The 20,512-nt window shown below is 50.3% G+C and overlaps 1 protein-coding gene across 1 annotated transcript in view; it reads left to right on the top strand.

The window, feature by feature from the left end:
- The window catches only part of LOC119094208 (lachesin-like), a 54,849-nt gene extending 34,337 nt beyond the window's left edge, over positions 1–20,512 (top strand). Inside the window, exons 4-7 of the mRNA XM_037217284.1 lie at positions 13,296–13,466; positions 14,272–14,400; positions 16,724–16,862; positions 20,096–20,512. Of these exons, the coding sequence (XP_037073179.1) occupies positions 13,296–13,466; positions 14,272–14,400; positions 16,724–16,862; positions 20,096–20,402 (746 nt within the window). The 3' untranslated portion in view covers positions 20,403–20,512. The remainder of the gene's footprint in view (positions 1–13,295; positions 13,467–14,271; positions 14,401–16,723; positions 16,863–20,095) is intronic.

Genomic DNA, 20,512 nt, shown 5'->3' with positions numbered 1-20,512 from the left:
CGGCTGTTACTGGGCCTATCCGTTGTTTAGAATACCTTGGTAGAGAACAGAACACAGCCTATTCTCTCCCGACGTGGTGTACGCCAGGCCTTATGGGCTCTTGATGGCGGGATGTTCGGGAGAGATAAAGGTCCCACTGCCGACGCTGACGGTCATGAGCGACAAGGAACCGAGAGGACGGACAGGATCGTCAGGCCGAGTCTCCGGAGCGCGCCAGCGCGGACACCGAAGCACGCGAACGCAGGTCACGCCGGGCGCTCGCTGTCTGCAGAGGGGCTGCACCATCCCAGCGGAGCGCTGTCTACCCCGAGACCTCTAAGTGACGCGCCGTAGAGCAGCGCCTTGCAAATCTCACTCCGGCAGGCGGGAGGCAATGGCGCAGAAGCGCCGGAGGCGGCTTCTCCGTGCTGGACGAAGCGCTGCTCAAGGCGCGTACGAGGCAGCGGAAAGCTGCGAACAGTGGACGTGGCCAAAGGAATGGTGGGCCGCCCAAGCGTGGACGAGACGTGGGGAGCGTCGTCCGAATAGGGAGCCTGGAGGGCAGCCGAGGGGGCCAGTCGTCGTCCAGCTTCTGATAGCCGAGGGGGCCAGTCGTCGTCCAGCTTCTGACAGCCGAGGGGGCCAGTCGTCGTCCAGCTTCTGACAGCCGAGGGGGCCAGTCGTCGTCCAGCTTCGGACAGCTGATGCCGGCCCGTATCTGCATCAGTGCCAGGCTTCGGACAGCTGATGCCGGCCCGTATCTGCATCAGTGCCAGGCTGATAAAGTAACTTGATGTGTTTTAAATAGCGCATGCACGTGGTTTCACTGGGTGTTTGAAACCCGTCAATAAAAGTTTACTTAGGTCAACAAGGATTCGCACAGACGGGCCAATTATAATGCTAAGACTCTGTATAAAACGGGGGGGGGGGGGGGGCGCTGTCAGCTGTGTGCGAGCCAAGAATGGGTGGGGTGAGTGGTACCAGCGGATGTCTATGCTTTGGATAGTGTGGTGGGGTGCCGAATACATGAAGTGTGTGAATTGGCTCAGGCCGAGGGGCTCCCAACGTTGTTATTCAGCGGGCCCTTGCCAATACAATTCGTCGATTGCGTGGAATCCCTGCCAAATTGGGTATACTGTCAGAGCATCTGGCTTCTCTTTTGCCCCGTTTAAATACTACGGTCAGCTGAAAAGTGGAGGTGGGGCACTATGGTTAAGGGCGCACAGCCATGCACGGTGAGACAGCCGTTCATGGTGCCTGACCATCCCGCCAATGCCCCGGTCATCCGCTTCATCCTAGCTCTGTGGTTCACATGGGTGTGTGTTGGCTTTGGACGAACTGGAGTCACAATGTGCCAGGTCGTGCGCTAACATCATCTGGCTCGTATGCTGACCATTGGGCCCGTCAGTGTAAATTCGTTCTTATGGGGAGGCGCGACAGCAGCAGCCGGCGGCGCACAAACATCCACCGGCGGCCCGGCAGCGGAGCAGCGCACGCACACCCCACCCCAGGAATCCATCCCCCCCCCTCCACACCAATTCATTGGTGTTTTTCGCTAAGCCGTATTTTACTTAGTTTGGAAACGGCAAGGAGGGCTGCATCATCCCCCCCCCCCATTAATTTGCGTTGACAAACGGCGAATCAGCGCGAGGATCAACTTTCAATATATGACACTATCCCAAAACATTAAACAAACATTTGTGTGGGCATATGGCAGCCCGTGGCGCTGGGTCTTGGTAACAGGCCCTTTGCCGCACTAGTTGTACAACATAATGCGTCTTCAGAACGTAAGCGCCACATGCTAACAGATAAATAGTGTTTTTTAGGGAGCAGGCCAACTTATTGGACGAGTCCAACCTAGTCAGTTTAGTCCAATGTAGTCTATCATTAAGAGCAGCTCTCCCGAAATCCGTGTCAATAGGCTCGAGTATTCATTTTGGGTATCCGCTACTTCGTTAGAAATGTAAGCGGGCCGCGTATTTATCACTGACATTTTTCTCCATTTGCTTTGGCTTTCTCCAGACGTTGACCGTGTGTCTTGCAATGCAATATTTGACCGAAATGCCTGTATTACAAACATCGTGTCAGGGCTTGACCACGCAGTTCGGTCGCTATATATATATATATATATATATATATATATATATATATATATACATATATATATAGATATATATAGATATAGATATAGATATAGATATAGATATAGATATAGATATATATATATAAAGGCATATATATATATATATATACATACATAAATAAATAAATAAATATATATATATATATATTTACAAGTCTGATATATACAAGTCTGAGGCTGTTGTCACTTGATTTCAATGTTTCAACATGTCATGGCCCTGATTTCTCTCCTATGGCGTTAAACACAGACTCTCTTCGTGTGACGGTAATCCCCAATTCTTAGTGCAAAGAACCGAACTGTAGGGCGGTCAGTCCCAGGAACGTAAAAACACGCATTGGCTTTCCCAGGCTGAACCTATCATAACAGCTGTCATGTCATGTGTCTAGAGCTGGAAGTCATAGTCAGCTTGAAGACCATAAGCAGTCCGAAGGTTGAGCATGCGCGATAACGCCGTAGCATGCGCCGTCCTTGTCTCTCAGCAAGCTCTAGGCAAACAGCGAAGGTCAGCGGGATCGGAGCACAGCAGCAAGTGCTGCTAGGGTCTTGCTCCTGACAAAAACCAGCGATATCTTAATCTGGATTTTAGGATACATTATGCCACACACTGCACTAACATCCAACAGGATATGAAACCAAACAGTGCTGAGAAGTCAGATGTTTAATAATCAGCTTAGCCAAGCAATTCAGTCAAGATTGGTTGGCAGGACACGTGGGTGACTCAGGCTTTTTTGCGCTTTATGACGTCTTGCCGCTTGGGTTACTTTAACTCTTAATCAGGTAAATAGCGGCAATTTTGCCAACTCATAGCATCTCTGGATGTGTCCCGGCGAGCCAAAACGCTCGGTGTGATGTCTAATTTTCTTTCGTTTTAAGGTTTCTCGCTAACTTACCTATTAACTTCTCACTAACTTCCCCCGACTTATACATTCAACGGTATGCACACAGATGCCGGTGTGAATGGGTCATCGACGCTGCCGTGAGGGTCAGCGATGGGCGAATGGCTGCAGCACAGGCATTCAGGAGAGTGACGGCGATTAACAAACGACGTGATCTGAAATCGATGACGCGTCTTGTTATAGCCGCCGGTTTTGGTGCCGTGCAGTACTGGTACGAACCGGTTTTGGGAGCGACATATTTTAGGCGTGAGCCATGATTTGACCATATATCTGAGTGGCCTCCGTGCAATGTCAAATCGGGCACTCACACCACATCTGACGCTAAATTTAGGCCAGTCCCGGTTTATGGCTTCGCTCGACAAGCGTCTTAGCTCTAAGAAGACGCCTAAACTAATCTGCCCGTAGCACTCGTTGAAATTGTTTTCAATCAAGGTAAGTCCAGCGGAACAGCATGGAATATTACGTTTAACGGTCGACGATCAAAACGCGCGGGAACGCCTTCAACGTACAGATGTGCTGCGCTTTTCATACCACTACTAACTGTGCTCCATTTGCACTAAATTGCAGTATCAACCATGCTGATATGAAAGTAAGTGCCAGTGAGTTCACGAGGACAATCGGAAAACATTTTGCCAGATGACCGCATGCTTTTGCCTCTGAGAGTTCAGTTATTTTCCGCAGACTATGACGGCTCAAGTGAAAGTTATGCGTGTAAATGCCAAGCAACATAAGCTATGGAATTTCGAGTATATGTGTGTAACACAAGTACACTAAGGCACAAACTTGCCTTCGTGTCTCCATCGGGTCCGGCACTGGACCGGTCACGTGCCGGAACATGACAGGCCGCACGTCCGACTTAGGAGCAGCCGTCCCGCACTAGGAGAGCGTTTCTGTCCAGACGGAAACACTCTCCTGTGTTTTCGGCATAGGAGAGGCGGCGTGTCCGACACAGGAGAGGCAGCGCATCCGACGCAGGAGAGGCGGCGTGTCCGACACAGAAGAGGCGGCGTGTGTCGAGGAGAGGCGGCGTGTCCGACACAGGACAAGTGGCGTGTCTGACGTAGGAGAGGCGGCGTGTCCGACACAGAAGAGGTGGCGTGTGTCGAGGAGAGGCGGCGTGTCCGACACAGGACAGGTGGCGTGTCTGACGTGGGAGAGGCGGCGTGTATGACACAGGAGAGGCCGTCCAGTGATTGAGTGGGTGCATCTTCTGCACGGGAGTTGCCGCGTGTCCGGCACAGAAGAGGCAGCATGTCTGGCACAGGAGGGGCTGCACGTCCGCCACAGGAGGTGCGGCGTGTCCAGCACAGTAGAGACAGAATGTCTGGCATAGGAGAGTCACGATCTCTAGCACAGAAGGGGCTGCATGTCCGGCACAGGAGGTGCTCGGCAATGGGACAGCCGCGTTGGCGACGCAGGAGAGGCCGCAAGTCCGACGCAGGGCCGGGACGCGCTGGTGCCGGGCTCCGGGGCGTTTGACTCGCCCTGTCTCGCCGTTTTTCTTAGCGCGAACTGATGCGAAGGAGGGAGAGGGGTCGATGCGTCTCCGTTGAAGTTTTCAAACTAACAAAGATAGGGCCTCACGGAAAAAGCAGGGCACGAGATCGACACCTCACAATTGGCAATACGATGCATGCCACTAGATCAATAATTGATCCTATTGGGCCACATCAAAGGTCAAATTGTCCTGAAAATTGAACTGTCAGAACAAAACTTGCCCTTATGTACGAGATGATGCTCCGCAGCGACATGAAATGAAACAGGCGTGCTTCTACACATATTTATGATGCTGGGATTCGTTAATGTCCTGGTGTCGGTACGTCGCGCACGGTCCGCGGAATCGTCGGTTATCATGCCGGGATCCGTTAATGTCCTGGTGTCGGCACGTCGCACACGGTCCGCGGAATCTTCGGTTACCACCTGCCACCCGAACTAGCCGTGGATCACCGTGCAGTGTTCCTGAACGACAGTAGCTTTGAAAAACTTAAACTTAGTGACTTTTGAAAAAAGTCAGAACTGTTAGAGGCACGTTTTTTCGTCAAGGCAAGTTCAATGGATTCTCCAGGTGATACCGAAAGTCTGGGCGCGATTGCACGACATGCCCGAGAACATCGTCCGAAAACCTTAACGGGTCGCGTGTCGAGCTGATCGTCATTTGGAAGGTCTGGAGATTGTGTACAGTCTACTGGCCTCGGACCTCGAGCGTTTTCACGAGATACGCCCCATCGTGGACCCAAGATCAGGTGCGGTTGCTACAGGCGCATCGTCTGGCCTGATCCTTATCCTCCTGTTCAAATACAGGGGCTGGTGCACACATTCATAACTTGATTCTGCACTGGGGACTGGGTCATACCAGCACCAATCATGGGAACGAAGCTGCTGACTGTCCGGCCAATGAAGTGGCGGTTTTGGACCAGGGCACTACCATCTTGTCGATCCGACCAGGGGGAAGACCGTAACAGCTGCAACACTGGTGATCTGGCCATACCAGAGTCGTGGTAACCCGCACTAAAATGCCGCATCCGAGGCCTGAGCCCATTGTTTCTCGGCAGTGGATAGATGAAAGTTGAACATGTTGGCACATGTAGCTGAGTCCTTCATCTGGACATAATACGGTATTATCTTAGGAAATAGACAATTTAATAGTTTCAGAATGATATATTTGGAATTGCAACCATTTGTATTGGCTACGTATGGGCAATGTCTTGAAACCAAACGAAAGGTTTTTTAACACAAATAATCTCAGGTCTTTATTTATGTACCACTTACCCACAATGTCATTCTGGAATGAATTCAGAAAAGCGTCATGTCCATAGAGTTTAATGAGGCTTTATTAACATATCATGAGTCATATCATTTAGTGGAATGGTAATAACGTTATAAAATAACAGCTAGACCCTCTCCCTGGGGGGATCGCCTCCCAATGTGTTCGTAGTATACCCTTCCGGCATGTTGTGCCATGACACTCACATTATAATAGCCTCTGAGGAATTTATTGTACACCTTCTGACACCAAAAAACCTGTCCCTAGCATACCTGGCTTCTGAGCAGCGAGGCTTTTTAGGAACACGACACGGTGATCGACGGACGACGGACGCGCCGGGCCGACCCTGCTACATCAACTGAGCCTTACATTAGAATGCGTGCATAACACACATAACACTATACACCATTTCATTCAGAACTAAACAAGGCAGACGTCTGTTTGGATTTCGTGTCACTGCGGGGCGTAGTCTTGTACATATGGGCATGTAAAACTGAGAAAGGTTTCATTTTCAGGAAAATTTAACCCTTGACATATCTTTGATCTGACATCATAAACCTGTTTACCAACTACGAGATCTAGTTGAGACCAATCCGCGGCTTTCTTTTCGCGAGGCTCTATCTTCCTAAGTTTTGAAATACCATGGGGAAGGGGTCGCATCGGTCCCTCCTGCTATCAGTCCGCGTTATGAAATATGGCGAACTAGGGCGCGCGCTAATAAACGAGCCATGAAGAGCGTCATGTTTGACATGCTCGTCATGGAATAAAGATTTGCTCTCATCTGAACACAGTTGCATTACCTTGCCATCACAAGGAAAGAAGATGCATGAAATGAACCTAACGGAGAACATATGTGATAAAATCGCATGTATTGCATGCCTGCACATAAAACTTTACCAGAAAAAACCGAATCTTCCAAATCTAATGTTATCCCCATGTTGTTCATATGTATTGCAAACTTGGCCAGCTTTTCAAGAACTCAGGTGTCTATGGTCTAGGCCTCTTTCAAATCCTCTCACTATCACCTGGTTGTTTAACTGAGTGTGATGGATAAAACAACATAGGTGTTCCCAGATGACACCAATTACACCTTAACGATTGACTTACGGCAACAGTTTTGGCCCAAGATCATTGTTTTGGCTCCTTGGGTGAATACTGATTACATCTCTGGCAGACTGATATTCACAGCTATGTGACATGCAGCAGAGTGATTATCAATTCCAGCTTCCTGTTAATTAACTGTCTTCATAAATACACATCATGTCTACGTGCAGCTTTGCAAAGACTGGCTGGCATCAAGCAAGCACTATCAGGTGTCTATGGTCTAGGCTTCTTTCAAATCATCACTGTCAGTTTGGGTTTTGTTTCACAAAAGCTGTTGAACCAACTGACCTTAAGCGACCCATCAAGCACCGGAAGATGGTTGAGACTTATCTAATACAATTATCAAATGACGACATCCTTAACGTAACGAACCCAACATGGGTGTAGTGCGCCTAATTATCGCGTAAAATTGATGTTTGGCGACATCAGTCCCTGGCGCAGCTGGACACTTCAAGCGAAAATATATTACAAGATTTGTGTGTAAGATAACTCGATTTTCTTCACCTGATCCGTATTACATTAGCACGTGAGATATAGCATGAACGTCTGAGCGTGTCGCTGCTATCGAAGGCTGCTGCGTTCGGTTCGGCCTTCTCTGCTCCAGTGTCGACGCATCCGCAAAAGTTGAAGTGAACAAAAACACACTCCTAGTTTATGCCATCGCAGAAGGCGCCAGTATTCTGTCTTTCGCAAGCGATCATCCGGTGGGTTTTTAGCGCTCGATTTCCTCCGTCGGGCAGACTTGTCCCACTTTCATCAGTCACCCCAGGGCGCCGGCGCCGCCGCGCTCCCCATCGGTCTCCAGTGGCCTCTACCCCGGCTCCGCTTCCCTTTGCTGGCTCCGCTTCAGCAGAGGCCGCCCCGTCCGGCTCGTTATGAAGAGGCACCCCTCCATGTGGTGCAGATGCAATTTCAACGGGCCCGCCCAGCGGGCGCGATCGAGCAGAAATTACCGCCGTCTGGCAGCCAGCCGAGCGGCCAGCAAGCGGCGGACGCCAGCGCGTCGCCCCCGACCGGGCCGCGCTGCCAGCGCCGCTGGAGTCACGTGAGAGCGGCACGACACAGCTCTGTGGTCCTCTCTGCCTGCCAGTGACAGCCGATAGCTCGTACCAATCTATGACTCTAGGTGCAAATTTGCGTGCTGAAAGACGATGAGGACAGCGCAAGGCTCGTGAGATCTGTGTGGAGAGCCCCACCAAACACGTGGCAAACTGCGTGAGTACTAAGCTGTTCTGTCCGGAGGAATCGTACCCGACTGACCTGTTGGTCAAGCCGCGGGCAGTGAGCTTGGGCTGGCGGGACCAGCTGAGGGTGGTAAGCAGTAACGTAGGAAAGGGGGAGGAGGCAGGGGTACCACCAGTACCGGACAGTCGGTTCCGTGTCGATTCATGCCTGAGGTGTCACAACATTAGTGCTACGGCAAAGCTCCTGCCGACAGGAGTAGTGCAATGTTAGTTATACGCTACATCACCTCTACTGCAAAGCTCATACACGACAGGAGTACTACACGGCAAAACTCACGCCGCAAAAACATATACCAGTCATTACTTCTACAGCAAAGAATGAAATGACTTCTACAGTAAACACTAATACAGTCATTGCCTATACATGACAATACTTATACACGACATTTATTCTGCCACAAAAAATTATACGCGACAAAGTTATGCTCATTAATAGCCTATACAACTGTTCATGACTAGTATGAACCGCATACAAATAGAGCAAAGACTTGACCACAAGCCTTTGCTATGGAACTAATGTTGCAAATGAGTTTTTGCAGTAGAAATAATTTCGTAGCACTCCTGGTACGAGCTTCTGTTGTAACACTGATGTTCTGGAACCGTATAAAAAATAGAAGAAGAAAAAATTCTATCTTTTTTAGCATTTCGGTCGTGGAACCGTATAAAGACGGAGCAAAAGGTTTGACTACAAGTCAATGCTGCAGCACTAATATCGCGTATATGTCTTTGCAGTAAAAGTAATGTCGTATATAAACAACGGTTATAACATATTTTTTGGTAGGTGATACAAAGCATAGGTTTTTTAAGCCAAATTTGTTGTCGTGTACCACGGAATGTCGCGTAAATGTTGTTGCGGTAGAAGTAATGTTGTGTTTAGGTGATGACTGCATTAGCGTTTGCTGTAGAAGTAATGACGAGCATAAGATTTGCAGTACAAGTTTTGTCGCGTAGCATTCATGTCGTGCATAAGTCTTGGCATTAGACGTAATGTCGTAGCATCACTGTCGGTAGGCGTTTTTGTCGTGGCACTAATTTCCAGGAATCGAAAAGTAGAGATAATACCTTCACTTTTCCAGTTTCACCACCAGATTCCAGCGCAAGTGCGCCATACTGTAAATGCTAATCTGTTCCTATTGTCGATCTGAAATCGGCTTTTTTGATGCATCGTCATTTTCGTTTACCCGTTGTCCGCCACTTAGCATCAACCACTTGGCCGACGATGCGCGGCCCAAGGACACCGCAACGCTACGTTTTTGTTTTTTTATGACTTGCGAGCACGCACTTTCAAAACCATGTGCATCAGTTTTCTCAGCAATCGAATACGGCGAAACGCTGAAAATTTCCTTGCGAACATGGGTTGGCCATGTTAGTTCAATTTTGTTTTGCCTGATTTCGGTCTTCAATCTACGTTACCGGGGAACCTTGATATGTTTCTAGAACTCAGAACGAAATGGGACAAAGCCTCTGAGTTCTATCGTTTCAGGAAAAAATCACCAAACCATTGTAAAATGAAGAATGTCTCCGAATTATTCCCTGCAGACGTTGAAATTCCGCTTCCTTCGGTTTATTGCCTTCAGAATACAAATATAATTTGGTCTTTCAGTAGTTTCTGGGTTCTGCTCCAACAAAAAAAGGTAAAAATAAGAATAAACGAACAAAATCATGCCCTCCTTGAAATCGTGGAGCGGGCTTTCACCATTAGGAGACACTTTGTGAATGAAGTGCCCCCTCCTCCCCCCCCCCCCCCTTACCAAGGCTCTAGTTGGGCTCGTAGCCGCGAGCTTGGGCCGGCAGGGCCAGCCGCTAGCGGCGATTTAGGCTCACCCCACGCGCACCGCTTTCGACTGTTTGCGGTGGCGGTGTGGTTGCATTGTTGTGACCATTGGGCACACGAGGGCCGCGCAGACATGGCAAATAGGCCGGCCGGTAAGCAAACGATGCTCGCCACCGACCGGGTCGGCAAGCGGAGCTCATTGAGTGGACCACGCCCGCTCGCTCAATGGAAGCTGTTGCAACGGCTTTGGAAATGTTTTCTCTTTTGCCAACATAGGTTACTAATGGCGCGCGCCGACGCGGGTGTGCTATTTGCTTTGGTGCACTGGGCCTGGTGGCACTGACTTTTTAGCGCTTAAAAGTCGTCGACCTCACCCGACGGAAATATGATCGTGTAAGCGTGCAAGCGCGCAAATAAACTTGCATCCAGGTAACACAAAGCCCAGCGCATCGGCTTTTTGGCCAAGCTAAAATGTCTGATATTGCAATATCGCCTGAGATTGCAGCCGTCATTTCCCTAACGTTGGGCTAAGGATTAGAATGGTTTCTTGATCACTGGTAGCTGGGGAAAAACGAAGGTGCTAATGCTATATTTACATAAATTTTGTCCTTTTAATAGGTATTTTTAGTTTTAAATTCTTCTCCGTTGTTTATATCAGTTTGAAACGAACTTAATCTTCTTAAGAATATTGTGTCTGGCGACTTCTCAACAACTATCATCTCGCATACAACGTACCGACTTGCAAAATCGAAAATATTTGAGTATGTCTGAAGTCTGACAAGTAGCCAAGAAGCCAGCCTATTTTCCAGCGATGCGCAACAATGGAGCATTCGACAGAGAATCAGTTCACCTGGAGCTGGCGTAGCGGCTCTGTAACCCATAAGGTTGTTTTTGCAAGTAAAAAATATCAGTTTGTGCTCATACCAAGCTCCTCTCGTACCTTTCCCAACTCAGAGCATATTACGTGGGCCCATATTCGAGCGATACACAGTTGACTCAGTGATATCCGTCTCCCGCAGCATTGCAATAGTACAAAGTTACAGAATTCGAGTTTCTCCCTGAAAACGGCTATTGCTAGAGCACGCAATGTTAGAAGAAACACAAAACATTAGAAGAAAGGTTAAAACACATTAGATCTTTAACCCGCGCTCGGGTGGGGGGTCAAATTTACACCCCGAATATTTTTCCAGAATAGTTTCCGAACGGCACGGCGTAGCCGCCCCAAATTTTGCATAGCTGCAGACAACTAAATAGCGAATCGTTTGGTGAAAAACTGGATGTACCATGTAAGGTCACTGACCTATGGCAGGTCGAAGTCAGGCCATGGTTTCAGCGAAGGGAATTTCTAGGGAATCGTTCAATCTGATGGAACAGCGGAGTGTTAGACGAAGCCATACATCTCTGCAATGTTTTCTTAGACAATACAACAATTGAATGAGCAAATTGGATGGACCTAAGGTCAGGTATGAAGGTCAAACCAAGGTCAATGTCAACCTGTTTAATTACTCTCGGGCTTGCTGTATGGGATAGTTTCTGGTGCTCATTTCGGATTTATCGATAGCAGGAACCTCACTTTTCATCTTCCATGGACTTCTCAGAGATCAGAATAGGTCATTAACCTAAACTGACCCAGGTCAACATTTGGTTTTTAGGAAAAAACTGTCTAAGGTAAACTTTGTCACCAACTAAAATGCAAAAATCAGAGCAGTCTTGTATGATTTTGGTCACCATGACCTTCAAAAGGTCAAGCAAGGCTATTGACCTTAGAGGAGCATGTGACCTTTTCTTAGAAACAGTTATCTAGATTCTAGGGTCACTTTTGCGGCCAACCTGGAATTTGACCTTGTTTAACCTTATTTGACCCAAAGGTCATGGCCGAGGAACCTCAAACTTTGAACTAAGTGAGTTCACGTACAGGTCAACATACCCTGTGAATTTGGTGTTTCTAGCTCCCATAGTTCTCGAGATCTCAGGGAAGTCAAATTGACCCCCACCCGAGAGAAGGGTATCCAGCCGGCCACCCGGGCGCGTGTTAACAAAAGCCGCAGAATGTTTATGTTGGTGAATTTGGGATATACAAATTTTGATATAGTGTTTACGGGAAGTCGATAGCTTGCAGCAAACTGGCTAGGGTGTAACTGTATAAAAAGGTGCCACCGAATTCAATTAATATTCTGCTGGTTGTAAATGTAAGATTGTAAATGTTATCGCCATATGGCAGTAACTGTCACAAATGTTTTGGCTAATAACGATGACGATGGCTACTGCCCGGTAAATATACAGTCAACGTATTGTAGGCCCTTTCATGAAGATTTGTGATGCGAGACTTTAAAAAATCGAAATGTCGTCAGCATTTCTTTGCTTAAACGACGCAACTTTTACCAACAATTTTGCCTGGAAATGTCTTGCAGAGAATTCAGGCCATATTAAGTCGTCTATTTATGTTGAAATTATGCTGGCTACCTGCGGGCGAGATCATATTTTCATGGACAGGTGTGATGCCTTGTGTATACTTTTATGATGCCAGATCTCTTTCGACCTAAACTTTTCAAAACGTTTATAAAAACGTTCGGTGACATGTCTCACGCAGATGCGTCAAAACAAACTCCAGTATCCTGACCTCTGTTCACAGACATTCTTTACATACGGCGCTTACATAGCCGAACACGATCACAAGAAATGATCCTTGAATTACATGAACCTCTACGCCTGCCTTGCTCCAAACAGTACAGATGTATACAATAATGACATTGCTAGGATCCAACGGTTTCGTCCGATCTCTACTGCTGATTGTCAGGCCTGGTGATCGCCTAGAATAATGAAATGAAGGCATTGCTTGAATGAAAAGAGAGAGGGATATATATATATATATATATATATATATATACAGGTTTTTTTCTGCTGATAAGCCGATTCTTAGTCAGATATACTGGCTTTGGATGTGTGATATCAAAGACACTACTTAACAACAATCATTTTCTTGTCAATGTTTAGCATATACTAAACCTTCATGAAAACATTTCAAAAACGTTTAAATATATGTTCAGTGTATTAATCTATCGTGATGACTGATGCTAAATTTGTCGAGGATTTGTCATATTCATTTAAGATGATAACATTGTGACTGATGGCTGTTCTTGTGACTGTGATCACGAATGCGATGATGCGTGCTATGGTGACGGTGTTTGTCAAATTGCTGACAAAATGGCCGGCGTTGACGGTCGGGTAATGGTCTGACATGGAAAGCTGAAGGGGTATACTGTGTGCACACTAAAACTGGCACTGGGTTATCACGGAGGAGTGCAATGCTGACGCCAGCCGGCAGGGAGGGGGTGGCTGCCGCGTCGGGCAGGCGGTGCGGCTGGTGACGTGGCCGGGCCGGTGCCGGCAGTGCCGCCCGACATCGTCAGCTCCGAGTCCAGCAGTGACCGCAGTCTGGCTGAGGGCGACTCGGCTCGGCTAACCTGCACGGCCCGCGGCTACCCGCCACCCACTATCACCTGGCGGCGCGAGGACGGCCAGCCCATCTACGTGCTCGGCGACTTCCGCAACGGCCAGAAGGGTGAGAGAGAGAGAGAGAGAGAGAGAGAGAGAGAGAGAGAGAGAGAGAGAGAGAGAGATGAGAGAGAGGAGGGAGAGAGAGAGAGAGAGAGAGAGAGAGAGAGAGAGAGAGGGGGGGGGGGGGTGAAGGCAAGGGTGAGGGAGAGGGCGAGGGCGAGGGCGACGTGGCCGGCCAGACGCAGTCTGACTCCTAACAACACGGACAGCACACAACCAGGACTGGAATGCCAGGGAGGTCACAGAGTGGTGTTTAGTGAGCCCGCGACGCCAGTGAGAGTGCAGGGCTTGGCTCAACACATAAGCCGTCACGCCACCCTGAACAACCTCGCAAAGGTTGAGGTCGTGTTATCGATCTCAACATATGCTTCGGTGTTCTGTTAGAAACGTTTTCTCATTGAGCTTATGTGCTTGCCTGAGAGAGCAGGTGGGTAACGAAGCACTGTTAGAAAGATATTTGGTTCAGTTAGAAACATCTGACGTTCTCAGTGAGCATCCAAGAAGTTTTTTTCCGTGCAACCACGGCCGAGAGAGTGTGCATTAAATTCATCCTCCTGTGCTTTAGTTTCACTGCTATGATATCCGATACTTGGCGGCGCTGATGAATTGGCACGATACCATTTACGTGCATCGCGAACTAAGGCAAACGTTAATGTGATCTATAGTAACAGTGACACTTAGTCGCCGTCCCTCGGCAAACCCGTGTTTGCGATGCTTCATGCGGCGTAGAGAGCGGACCGCCGTGCGTCGGTGTGAGGGCACCCGGCGCCGCCTGCCATACTGGTGATCCAGTCTTCTTCATGCGGCAGTGCGACAGGTGACGGGCAGCACTCTGAACTTGACCCGGGCGACGAGGCGTCAGATGGGCGCCTACCTGTGCATCGCCAGGAACGACGTCCCGCCAGCCATCAGCAAACGTATCTTCGTCTACGTCAACTGTGAGTGTGCCGCGCGCCGCGAACGGTCGGGCTGGAGCTGTGAGGGTGCCGCTCGCTGTGAACGGTGGGGCCAGAGCTGTGAGGGTGCCGCTCGCCGTGGCGATGGGGCCGGAGCTGTGAGGGTGACGCACACCGCGAACGGTGGGGCCGGAGCTGTGAGGGTGACGCACACCGCAAACGGTGGGGCCGGAGCTGTGAGGGTGACGCACACCGCGAACGGTGGGGCCGGAGCTGTGAGGGTGACGCACACCGCGAACGGTGGGGCCGGAGCTGTGAGGGTGACGCACACCGCGAACGGTGGGGCCAGAGCTGTGAGTGTGCCGCTCGCCGTGGCGATGGGGCCGGAGCTGTGAGGGTGACGCACACCGCGAACGGTGGAGCCGGAGCTGTGAGGGTGACGCACACCGCGAACGGTGGGGCCGGAGCTGTGAGGGTGCCGCTCGCCGTGGACGGTGGGGCCGGAGCTGTGGGGGTGCTGCGAGCCGCGGCGATGAGACCGAAGCTGTGAGAGTGCCGCTCGCCGTGGCGGTGGGGCCGGAGCTGTGAGGGTGCCGCTCGCCGCGGACGGTGGGGCCTGAGCTGTGAGGGTGCTGCGAGCCGCGGCGATGGGACCGGAGCTGTGAGAGTGCCGTTCGCCGTGGACGGTGGGGCTGGAGCTTTGAGAGTGCCGTTCGCCGTGGACGGTGGGGCCGGAGCCGTGAGGGTGACGCTCGCCGTGGACGGTGGGGCCGGAGCCGTGAGGGTGACGCACACCGCGAACGGTGGGGCTGGAGCTGTGAGGGTGCCGCCCGCCGTGGACGGCGGGGCCGGAGCCGTGAGGGTGCTGCGAGCTGTGGACGGTGGGACGGGAGTTGTCAGTGTGCCGTGCGCCGCGGACGGTCGGACCGGACGCTGCCAGTGTGCCGCGCGTCACGAACGATCGGGCCGGACGCCGGCATGGGTGCCAGGTTGTGCCCGCCCCACCGTCCCAGGGCAACACTGATTGCCGAAACAGTCAACCTCTCCTAGTATCCTGGGTGAAGGCTTGGGATCAAGATGAGGCGTTCGTGGTAGATCACCTGTACAATTTGTTGTCTCTGTGCCTATCCCAGGAAATGATTAATGCACCCCACATATTCATACCTTGTGAAATAATTCACCTGCAATTTCCATGATCATTGACAGCAGCGTATATTTGTGTTGCATTCTGGGCTTTGTTAACAAAAAAGCATGATGTCAACGTGTACCTATACAGTTCAGTAGTATACATATATATATATATATATATATATATATATATATATATATATATATACATGTATATATATATGTATATATATATATGTATATATATATATATATACATATATACATGTAGATATCATAAACTGCCGTTGCAGGGGTGTGTTGTCGTACCATGACATGCCAGTGCCTAGCAAAAACATAAACATATCAATTAGACCGGACCATGTTTCAACATTTCAGGACTAGTACATACTCGTGCTTTGTCAGCCTTTGTGTTAGAATCCTGGGGCAGCGGCCATCACTTACGTGCATGATCTGCATGATCCCGGGCAAGACATTCCATCAACGTATTGCTATGTCGTATAACGTATTTAGGCATGACAAATGTATCATATGCAAATGCCTGGATCACTGATAGGGATCCGGTCATATCGAACATCTAAGAGGAATCACGGTGGCAATGGCACGATGTTGGAAAACAAAGCTTATTTTTCCGATCTATCCGCTTTAGAGAACATGCGGCATCTCGCTTTGCGATTTTAGAACACTGTCTCACGTCCTTTGTCGGAAAATATTAGTTACAAAGATATCAGAGGCAGCTGGTACTTTCAGGAGGCAGAGCGCTGGCTTGGTGAGTGCGGGAAACAGTGTTTTCTCTCAGAGGAGATCCCCAGACCCAGTGGGGGGACGCACTGGAGAGAGGACCCAGTGAAGGGTCGCGCTGGAGAAAGGACCCATTGGAGGGTTGCGCTGAAGAGAGGACCCAGTGGAGAGACGCGCTAGAGAGAGGATCCAGTGGAGAGATGCGCTGGAGAGGGATCCAGTGTAGGGACGAGCTGAAGAGAGGACGCAAAAGTATCAGCCATTTTCCCCACAAATAACGAAAAAAAATAATAGTTGGTTTGAATCGCAGGCCGTCTCCGTTCCACGTCCATTTATAGAAGATTTCTGCATTTAAGATTATAATACTGTGAAGGAATTGTGCGATCGTGTAATGTTAAAGTTGTTGAAATTTGTAATGTATATGTGCTTCGAATTGTTTCGCATGCTGAGCTAGCGATGGTGGTATGTTATGCTGATGTGACGCTCCTTGCGGCAGTTCGGCCAGAGATCGAGGTGCAGCAGCAACTCCTCGGCATCATCCTGGGTGGCGATGTCACCCTGGACTGTCACGTGGAAGCTTTTCCCAACACAGTCAACTACTGGCTCAACCAGAGAGATGAAATTCTTCTCGGAGGGTAAGAGGACGGCGTCAGTGATGACACGCGGGAGCCGTGGACCGGCCTGGGAAGGCCGTAGCCGCCTGCTCATGTCTACGCTGACGGCTACTGTGTGCCGTTCGCCTATGTCGTCTGAGGTCACTTCACCGCTGGCAGTGCCACGTATGGCAGTTGTTACCGCGCCGAAATCAGCTGGCGGTTTCATACGCATTTTTGAAGTTGTTGAACCGAAACCCAAAAATGTGCGAACAACCGCGGGTGGTCACTATAAGTGCATCAATTGCGGACGATAGCATCAGCAGCAATCGAACCCAGGAATACGCGAATAAGCTAAGTTCGTCATTGCACAGAAGATGCAGGCAGTAAGAGCAGTCAGCGTCCCGCGTAGCGTCCGGCTCGTCTTCACCCGGAGGTGTGTAAGCCGGTGTCGCGCGCTTACACCTCTTGTCTGCTCAGACGGGCTCCGGTGGGCCCGAGACTCATTCACCCCTCACGGCCACACGCATGTGCCCCCCCCCCCCTTCCCCACACGCACATGGCTAGCGAGGTGTGGAGCTCCTGAGGGGCTAGGCATCTCGCACAGCACAGGACAGATGTGACTGAATTACGTCCCGTGTCTATTGACCACAGTTCGTACAGATGGGTTAACGCCCGGCATGTGTATTCCTGGTGAACGGGGTGACCTCACAGGCTCTGCTGTCAGTGCCGTAATGTGCCTAATGTGACTGTGGCCATCTTGCCGTAATGACCAGTGACAACGCTCAAAAGGGTAAATACTTTTGTTCCATTAATCCGTGTTGTATCAGGTACTGAACAAAGTCACATCAGTGGGGGAAAGGGCGTTAGATAGACCTTTCAGATCTGTAGGATATGTGCACGTACAGACTAAATGTCATCATCTTCAAAAAGTGAATTTTTTGTCACAAAGTTCCACGTGATATCCAAGGTTGAGATAGGTTGGGCCCTGGATGTTCTGACTTGAAAAATAAACAGCTACAATATTAACGCATTTAAGAGTGAGGTAGTGGAGAAGCAGCTCGAAAAACCTGCGAGAAACAAAAGTTAGATGTATTTTTAGCACAATGTTACCGACATGACTTCGCGAAGAGGTAAGCGATCGTAAACCATCAAGCTTAAAAGCTAAAAATGTAACCAAATGTGTAAAAAATGTAAGCTCAGGTACACGGTATTTCAACAACTTGCTTTAACCCGACTTTATTCCCGGAAAACGTCAGGGGGCTCCTGAGGCTCCTTTGCGGTTGAGGGCCAAGCATTCGCAACGTTCCATTTGGGTCGCACGAAAAAACGTGCCATGGCATCAAGCTTGAGTGCGCTTGACAAAGCTCCTAACGCCTACTTTCTTCCTGTTCTTATTATGTTTGGTCTATCATGAACCACGTGGACCTCACACAGAGGCGCGGGGACGTTTTAACGTGAACACCTAAGGCACCTTTAAAAAGGGACAAGTATCTCCACCCATGGCATTTCATTTGCTTTAGTACGAGAGGGTGCTGAGTATTCTAAGCATGACGGCAGTGAATAGGTTTGCGCTGGGTGTACTGCCTTTCAGCCACAATCGGTTATGCATTAGGGGCTGGCTCCTGTCGTTCGACGCGCACGTGCCGAGCTGGGGGAGGCTGCTCCTGCACCTCCCAGAGGCTATCGTCTCCCGTCTGATGATCTTAGCCCAGCTGACATCAGTCAGTGGCCATTCACACACAGCGGACCTTCATCCACTTATGCGGCCATCATTCACTGTGCGTCCTCATCACTCCAGGCACCCTTTGCGTTTCCCGGCCGCCGGCTGCGCAGAGGGCGAATCCCAGGTTGGGGCGCGCTGCCGATCCCGCTGGGAGGGATCACCGCTGGAGAATCAGTACACACGGGACGTGAAGGGCCCGGCGCCTGACGCGTCCAGGACCTGCCGTTAGCGTCAACCATCACGATAACCGAAACACTGCTGGCAACGGCGGGCACAGACGGTGGACAACGGGCACAGACGGTGGGAATCAGGGCAGACACACGGTGACGGGGGGTGGGGGGCATAACATATGCCCACTTTACTGGAAAACACCAATCAGACCGTACTCAGCAATTAAAGAGGTAGTTATTCGACCCAATACCTGCCTTCATCCAACCATTTGTCACACCTGAGCTCGCCTCTGATGCACATCGAAGACAACTTGTGAGAGAATAGAATTCCACCTAATCTTGTCTAGCCTATAACTATAATCCAGCTAACTAATCTATCCCCAATCTAACCTAAAAGCGACGGTGTCTACTGTTCACACCGTCCCCTCTTTTTGCTTTGCATCCGGTTTTCATGTTATCATGTAATCCTGGTTTTATCTCGCCTGCCGGAATTTTAAGTACACACATACTGGTACATACTTGTACACATAGGTACATGGCATATGCCATACTGCATCATGTTCATAATGGGAAATAATAAACAACCCAGTGATCTCTGAATGGCCAAAGAATGACTGCGGCTACTTAACATGGGTATACGGAAGACGACTGATTTCAGCAGTTTACTTCCGAAATAAAGCATTGGTGCCGCCTCTGAGCAATGTATTGCTTCAAAATTTGGCACGTACAAACGCCTGCTGAGGAAAACACGTCGAAGTTTAGGGAGATGTGAAACAACTTCTGGAAGTGACGATCAAAAACATGAAATGAGAGGATTGCCTTACCCCCAGCACGGGACAGGCTAAAATGGTCAGAATGGAAAAGATCTGGTGCCGTTCTACTCCTGTCGGGCATGTCATGAAAATACCGATGTGGGCATGGCCCGGAAACTTTCCGAAAGGGCTACTATCAATGAAAACTTGTGTGTTTCGCGGCCCCAGGTGATGTCAGTTTTTGTAGGTACAGACCAGTACATTGTGTGCTAAATGATGGTGCAGTTTTTATGGAAACCGCCGCATTGGTTCTACCTGTTCAGCTTTTATATTTGTTCCGATTGATGATGTTTCGTCGATTAGCAATGCACATGCTGCATGTTTTCAGGAAGTTATCATACAGGACAAGCCGGTAAACAAAGAGTTGATTCTGGGCCCTCCGTCCTCGGGCCCTTCCTCTCGGCCTTCCCCGGCCTCCCCACTGGCCTCCCCATTGGCCTCCCACTGGTCTCCTCGGGCAGCTGCAGCTGGTGGCCGCCGACATCTCCCTTCCCCGGCCTCCCCACTGGTCTCCTCGGGCAGCTGCAGCTGGTGGCCGCCGACATCTCCCTTCCCCGCTGCCCACAGGCAGAAGTACAGTCTGTCAGAGCAGAAGCGAGGCTACCGCGTCATCATGCGCCTGCGGATCATGCGCGTCAGCCGCGCAGACATCGGTGTCTACCGGTGCTTCGCGTCCAACTCGATGGGCACGTCAGAGGCTTCGATCCGGCTGCATCACATGCAGCGGCCGCCGGCGCCGGCCGGCCACGGCCGCCAGACGGGTGCGCGCCACACGGAGGCGCCCATCACGGCGCCGACGCCCAGCTCGGCGGCCTCCCGGCGGCCGGCGGACCTGACCACTGCCCTGCTGGTCGTCCTCACTCGCTGGCGCTGACGGGTGGCCTCGGAGCCGCGCTGCTGGCCGCGACGGCTTGCTGGCACTGACGGGTGGTCTCGGAGCCGCGCTGCTGGCCGCGACGGCTCGCTGGCACTGACGGGTGGTCT

The sequence above is a fragment of the Pollicipes pollicipes genome, unplaced genomic scaffold (assembly GCF_011947565.3).
Source record: "Pollicipes pollicipes isolate AB1234 unplaced genomic scaffold, Ppol_2.1 Scaffold_4002;HRSCAF=4701_pilon_pilon_pilon, whole genome shotgun sequence".
Classification (NCBI taxonomy): Eukaryota; Metazoa; Arthropoda; class Thecostraca; order Pollicipedomorpha; family Pollicipedidae; genus Pollicipes; species Pollicipes pollicipes.
This window is presented reverse-complemented; position numbering and strand designations above follow the sequence as displayed.